Source organism: Pyrus communis, chromosome 10 (assembly GCF_963583255.1).
Source record: "Pyrus communis chromosome 10, drPyrComm1.1, whole genome shotgun sequence".
Classification (NCBI taxonomy): Eukaryota; Viridiplantae; Streptophyta; class Magnoliopsida; order Rosales; family Rosaceae; genus Pyrus; species Pyrus communis.
The window spans coordinates 22,079,528-22,087,068 of record NC_084812.1 but is presented as its reverse complement, the minus strand read 5'-3'; the positions used below and the strand labels follow the sequence as shown (position 1 = coordinate 22,087,068).

General features: G+C 36.3%; 1 protein-coding gene across 1 annotated transcript; it reads right to left on the bottom strand.

Moving 5' to 3' along the window:
• Positions 1-5,229: 5,229 nt before the first annotated feature.
• On the bottom strand, positions 5,230-7,295 carry LOC137747457 (rust resistance kinase Lr10-like). Its single transcript, XM_068487573.1, has 2 exons — positions 6,591-7,295; positions 5,230-6,443 (listed from the first exon to the last, which is right to left on the bottom strand). The coding sequence occupies exons 1-2, from the start codon at positions 7,258-7,260 to the stop codon at positions 5,317-5,319; spliced, it is 1,797 nt and encodes a 598-aa protein (XP_068343674.1). The 5' UTR covers positions 7,261-7,295; the 3' UTR covers positions 5,230-5,316.
• Between the last annotated feature and the right edge of the window lie 246 nt (positions 7,296-7,541).

Below are 7,541 nucleotides of genomic sequence, written 5' to 3'. Positions count from 1 at the left end.
ACCTCCACGCCTCATCTTTCTTTTGCAACTCTCACAGCTGCACGGGCCCGAGCCCAGCAGCCCGAGACCGGCACCCCTATGCCTAGGTCCACGTACACCTAGCCCAAGCTAGCCGAGGTGCACCTGACCCAACCAGCCAAGCTGCCACGACAGCAGCAACACAGCATCCCTGCGGTTGCCCGGTTTCACTACTCCTCGACCCCTATCGAGCAAAACATTCAAGCCCAGCTCTAGAAAATCAAGATGAAAGAGAAAAAAAAAAAAAATTCTTAACTTGGAAAAGAAGAAAAGCAACCAAACACAATTCTTTGCTCGAGCAAGCGAAGAAGATTGCTAGGGGGAACAAATATCCTTTGGCTTTCTCTCTTTCTTGCAGGGTTTTAATTGCACTCCAAATTTATTTAACCCCCTGCTTGACGCAGACTTAAATAGGTTTTGGTTGTAATTACATTCCCTTTCCTAAAAGAATTAAATTCCATATGGAAGAAGGAATCTACGTCAAATTGGGACACAAACTCCATTGCAGCTTTGGATTCGTACACCTCCTGCCATTTCTTGCGAGCAGCGCCAAAATTCATGTCACTGACACATGGATTATTTCCCAAGAAGGAAAATACTACCCCTAATAAATGAGCAGGGAGCAGCCTCGTTCACCACGCACAGTTGAGGTAGAGCAGGCAGAGATCAACCACTGCTCAAGGCACCTCTGTCCGTAGGAAAGTCAAAGGTATTTATGATAGAATATAATCTTTTATTCTTATCATAAATATATTCCTAATCAGAGAAGACCTCTTTCAAGTAAGTTATCCTAATCTCATTTGTTTAGGATATTTACCTATTTATTCTAAGATATTTATTTACACAAATATCTTAGAATATTCCACCCAAAAATACCATCTATGGCCGGCCACCTCTAAACGCTGGAGGGTTGGGCCATCTCCTCCTTCTCTCCTACAAATACACCATTTATCTCCAAAATTCAAAAGGCTTTTAGCTACCCCTAAAGAAGCTTTTTGCTTCCCACAAACACTAAAACACATTCTTGACAAAATTCTAACTTTGGCATCGAAGATTCTTTGGCCAAAGCCCCCCTTCCCCCGGGGCAATTCATCGTGGGTGTCTGAGGCTTTTGGCCTTAATCTTAGGTGTTATTATTTTGCAAGTGCAAATTCGTTAATGAAGGAGGAAACTTACATCCACATCTTCCATGCTCAAAATATTACGTTTTGTTTTATGTGATTTGCCGTAGTGGTAGAACCAATAATGTCTATGCACTCTGGTGGAGATTCGATCCTCACCTATCCCCTACCCTTAACAGCTAACAATTTAACTCCCTAACGTTATAGTTTGTCCAAAAAAAAAAAAAAAAAATCATTGTTTCTTTTAATTAAAATTCGAAACAATGTTTAGTCGAATAATTAGCGTCGCTTACTAATCAATCTACTTTGTTTGACAAGTTTTGGTATCCCAAACTCAATGCGAAGAGAAAAACTTGGGCTGGGATAGCATGCTATACCGCAAGATAAGTCTAAGTGAAATATAATCACCACGGGGTGACTAAGTGGTTAGAGACGAATTTCAGGCCTGTATTCCACACAACACGTCTTGGGTTCAATTCCTGGTAATGGTAAATCACACGACGGTAGGTATAGGGGGAGACTGAAATGCTTTTGTGAGTCTTATTAGCTCCCAGAAAGTTAGACTATCGTGGTAAAACCACCAACTGATCTCTTTTTTAATAAGAAAGTCTAAGTGAAATATAAATTCTAATGCAAACATACAAAGTGCTAACCGATTGAAGCTCACAACAAATGATAGTGCTTTAATTCTTATCACGGCTTATAGCTTAAATAGTATAAATAAGAACCGAAATCAAGCTCCTGGTGTGTAGAAATAAGTTAATGAGTTTTGGTAAGTCCAGTGCTCGCTTTCCTTCTAGGCTTCTATTGTAACAAAAAATAAACGTTAAAAAAATGACAAAACAAAATTTGGCACTATGCTTAAACAAAGAGCGGAAACAAACTTCTATTATTTGGACGGCTTTGATAACCATTTTGTTTTCAACTTTCAGTTTTTGTTTTTATTTTTCTTGAACTGAAAACTGATTTTTTTTTTTTCTTCTTCTTATAATTCTAATTGTCTAATCGATTGAAATTGGAATTGTTAATTATATTTATAAATTGTTTTTTCTTTTGTAGTCTTTTCTCAACATTCATATTGACAACAATGTATCAAATAAATATAATTTGCTCGAGGATAAAACGATCCATTTATATCTCCGTCCCATAGTTTTTATTTCATTCAAATAATGGGTTCTTGTATTTTTTGTGATACAAGAAGTCTTTTTTTTATTAAGATTAAACTCAATAAAAATCTATATATACTATAGAATTAATGGATGACATAAGAGACAAGGAGCTATTTATAAATATTTTACTTTATCCCTATTTTTATCTGAGAATTTTTTATTTTTTAATCGGATATGTTCATTTTTACTATGTTCAGAATCTAACCAACTAGAATTTAATTTTTTTTTGCTATTTTAATGTTTTGATCGGTTTGAATTGTGTTGTGCGATTCAATTCAATCTCTCTCTTTTTCTTTTTTTCTTTTTTTAATTGGGATTCTCGTTTGTTCGGTAACTACTTTTAATCTATTTCCTTTGAGTTTTTTATTTTTTAGTTCTCAGTCTTCATTTTTTTTTTAAACTAAAAGTAATTACTAAACAAGATTTTAGTTTTTGGTTTTCAAAAAGGTGATAAATGAAAACTAAAAGCTGATAACGAAATGGTTATCAAACTGCCCCTTATTCAATGTAAATATTACTATATGTCTACATATTTGCATATACATTTTACTCTAATTCAGCAATAGCTTCTAGCTCTAGGCGTCTTGCATTTCTAGTTGTAGGACCAGTAGGCACAAACGGAATAGGCGGCATACTGAAGCTTTCTCCTCCTCTTGCAAGTTTCTTTGGAATTTTACCATCTCCTTCTTCCCCAATATGGATTCGTAGGTCATTCCCCTTCCTCTAGAAGATTATAAATCCACTGTGGATAGTAAATTTCATTTGTAGTGTTATCTGTGATTGAACCAATACTCTTCCTTCCTCCTACCATCTCAAGCAGCAGCATTCCAAAGTTATAGGCATCTGGCTTGTAAGACACATTTCCGAAATTCCTGAAGAACACTTCAGGTGCAATGTAGCCCATGGTTCCCCTAGCTGTAGTCATGAACACCAAGCTTTGATCCTTGGAACATAACTTGGCCAAACCAAAATCAGAAATTTTTGGAGTGAAGTTTTGGTCTAGCAAAACATTATGGGGTTTGATGTCGAAATACAGGATTCGTAGATCGCATCCCTGGTGAAGATATTCAATTCCTTTGGCTATGCCTAGGGCAATATCTTGCAGCTTATCCCAACCAAGAAATGAATTCTTACTATCTGCAGATGAAATGAAATTCAGAAAAATCAAAGACTCACAATTGATTCTAACTATAAAGCCATAGCAACATTTTGATTGCAGTTTCCCAAAAATCAAAGTTCAAAGTAATTAAAATTCAGAAAGTGGATTAATCATCCTCAAAACCAGGCAACCAAGAAAACAATTACAAACCTAACTGAGATTCTCAACCAAATTCATTACCTAAAATCCCTTAAAATTACAATGATAGAACAAATCTAAGAAAAGCAGGTGGAGCGACGGCGAGCAGGTGGAGCGAGATCGATGGAGAGGAGAGAGTTACGATGTCAGAGAGAAGGGAAGGGGGTGGCCTCTCGACAATTAATATTGGGTACATGAAAATGCAATTGCAATGTTTCTCTTTCAAGTTTACCAAGAAAATACAAACCTTTTAAGATTTGAGGGAAATTTGAAAAAAATAAATAAATAACCCAAAAAAAGAAGCGGCTAAATAAAAAGAGAAGGCGCGAGAATGAATTTGTGCGCGGGCTTCTTTACCACAAACTTCTGTGCCATTGTTTACGACGTGTTATTTGCGCCATAAAAGGTACGAACCCAAACATATAGAAAGTCCACGTTATGACATAACGTAAAGCCTTTAAAAAAAATAAAAATAATAAAAAATAATAAAAAAAAAGTGCGTCGTATAAATTGTCAAATACGATACACAACATTTAAGTCGTGAATAATTTTATTTACAACTTGCACAAAAGTAACGATGTGAATGACAGATTATGTATGAGTATTACGACATGATCTTTATAAGTGTCATGAATAATGTCATTTAAGGCATATCAATATTATATGTCGTATATTTCAAGTCGTAAAAGACCCAAACTATTGTAGTGGATATAAGTGTAGCCAACCAGACATTGAATAATCAAGACTAATATATAATAATAAAAGGAAAAGGAAAAATATAAAGAACAAGAGAAGATGACTTCAGAATGGTACAGTTTTGACATAGCCCGCTCACTCTACAATCTCTGCATGTTTGAATTAACCAGAATCTTTGAGAAAGCGAAGCGTGCATTGCCTTGCCTATGCCACACAAATCTCACAGGCCGACAAAACCATTGATGCTAATTTGTATTGTAATCACAATAGGATTATTCAACATATATGCATTGGATCAATTCAGGAATGGAGAAAAAATGGAGAAAATTGGGTTTGGTGTTGTAGATTCCGGATGTGCATAAGGGAATAAGAAGAATGGAGGAGTTCAAATGGATTTTCCTTGTTTTAAACTTACTCATATAGTTTATTTTGCCTTAAATGCAGAAAGTGATGAGATTTCATTTATGATGACATGTAATATTTTAAATACTAAAATGATGGCATAGAATAAGTCAAGGGACCTTGATCTAAAATATAAAAATAATAAGGTTTCAATTAATGTAATATGAAAATAAGGGATGAGAACCTAAATTTTCCGAGAATCTATATATACTATAGAAATAATGGATGACATAAGAGACAATGAGCTATTTATAAATATTTTACTTTATCCTTATTTTTATCTGACAATTTTTTGTTTTTTCATCAGATATGTTCAATTTTACCATGTTAATGTTTTGATTGCTTTGGATTGCGCTGTGCAATTCAATCTTTTATTATTATTGAGATTCTTGTTTGTTTGGTAACTACTTTTAATCTACTTCCTTTGAGTTTTCACTTTTTAGTTCTCAATCTTTATTTTTTTTAACTGAAAGTATTTACCAAACAAGATTTTAATTTTCAATTTTCAAAAAAGTGAAAAATGAAAACTAAAAGCTGAAAACGAAATGGTTATCAAACAGTCCCCTTATTCAATGTAAATATTACTATATGTCTACATATCTGCATATACATTTCACTCTAATTCAGTAATAACTTCTAGCTCTAGGCGTCTTGCATTTCTAGTTGTAGGACCAGTAGGCACAAAGGGATTAGGCGGCATACTCAAGCTTTCTCCTCCTCCTTCTAACATCTGAAGTGTTGTTTTCATGGAAGGACGATCCGACGGGTACCACTGGATACACCATAGCCCTATAATTGCAAGTTTCTTTGGAATTTTACCATCTCCTTCTTCCCCAATATGGATTCGTAGGTCATCCCCTTCCTCTAGAAGATTATAAATCCACTGGGGATAGTAAATTTCATTTGTAGTGTTATCCGTGATTGAACCAATATTCTTCCTTCCTCCTACCATCTCAAGCAGCAGCATTCCAAAGCTATAGACATCTGCCTTGTAAGACACATTTCCGAAATTCCTGGAGAACACTTCGGGTGCAATGTAGCCCATGGTCCCCCTAGCTGTAGTCATGGACACCAAGCTTTGATCCTTGGAACATAACTTGGCCAAACCAAAATCAGAAATTTTTGGAGTGAAGTTTTGGTCTAGCAAAACATTATGGGGTTTGATGTCGAAATGCAGGATTCGTAGATCGCATCCCTGGTGAAGATATTCAATTCCTTTGGCTATGCCTAGGGCAATATCTTGCAGCTTATCCCAACCAAGAAATGAATTCTTACTATCTGCAGATGAAATGAAATCCTGCAGGGAACCATTGGGGAAGAACTCGTAAACAAGAGCTCGTGCAAATCCATCAGCGCAAAATCCAACCAAGCGAGCCACGTTGACATGGTGGATATGACCCATCGTTCGCACTTCATTTACGAACTCTTCCCCATCTCCCTTGGAACTGTTGAGGACTTTGACAGCAATAAGGAATTCAGAAGAGAGCATTCCCTTGAAGACAGTTCCATAGGCTCCTTCGCCCAACTTGTCCTTGAATTGATTTGTAATCCTCTTAATATCTGCGTATGAATACCTGCTTGGTTTGAGTGCTTTGTAGTCCTCCAAGAATCTTTCAATTCTTAATCGACTCTCTTTCTCCTTTCTATCAGCGCTATATACCCGATATGCTGCAATCATCAGTAGAACAAGAAGCAAAGCACCCAGGATTCCACCTGTAAGCACTTTTTTCCATGTGTTGCCTGTAGAAGATCATTGCAAATTTAAACGAGACTGTCAGGTAATGTTCCTAGTAAAAATGGATTGGACAACATATTTTAAATAATAATTACTAAGACATAAATGTAAAGATGTTTAAAACTAGCAATGAATATATATGTTATCCTTACTTGGTTTCCTCCAGGGAAGACATTTAATTTCACTATTTGTGCCATCGTTCTTCCACCTACACCTCTGTCCCTGTGCTTCACATTCTGTGCAATTTGGTTCAGACCATTTGAAACGAAGAACTTCATATTCAAATAATGTTGGAATTGGAACTGATAAAACATCATACATTTTTGTACAAGATTGTAGACTCCGGAAGAAATTTCCAAAACCAGAGTCAGAATAAATGGCATAAGTTCTCTTGCCACGATCGCCGAGGCAGGGGACTTGATACACATTCGGATCTCGTGTTGCAACAGAAGTAGGACAACTGAATAAGGTAACGTTACTTGTGGAAAAGTTACTCATGTAATCGACTGCTGACACGTTGAAGGGAGAGGGTGGCATGTTTGGGATTTCAACAGGCTTTAGCGGCAGACAGTTACTTGGTGGGGGATAAATTTGGATTTCCTGAAGCTTGTAATCTGTGTGTTTGACAAATAATTTTATTAGTATTTGCTGCTCATATCTCCCATTGCATTCAAGCCCAGGATTTCCACAATGATGTGTGCGCCTGATGTTCAATGGGAAATGGATAGCCTTAGATTCCGCGCACACATACTGGCTTGCTCCAACCAGTTTGAAGAAAACCAGTATCAATATGGCAAAAGAAGAGATGATCAATTTCTGCATTTATGAGATAATAATAAAAAAATAACGCGCATGGATTTTTCTTTTCTGTAATTGAGCAGAGATATGTACGTCGTAATTATACACAGTCCTCCATTAATAAAAAAGAGTTAGAGCATTATGATTTTTATCGTTGACTGAGTGTGTCAACATCATTGACTGACTTTTCTCAGGGATAGAAGTCCTTACTGCAACTTCACGGAAGGTGACTTAACCCCACCAATATTATAATACTACTTGGGGTTCTCTCTCTCTCTCTCTCTCTCTCTCTCTCTCTCTCTCTC

Bases quoted from the DNA above. Each gene is read 5' to 3' on its own strand.
- LOC137747457 (XM_068487573.1), bottom strand. From the start codon at position 7,260: ATGCAGAAATTGATCATCTCTTCTTTTGCCATATTGATACTGGTTTTC. The intron at 6,444-6,590 runs GTAAGGATAACA...GATCTTCTACAG, and splicing joins TCTTCCCTGGAGGAAACCAA to GCAACACATGGAAAAAAGTG.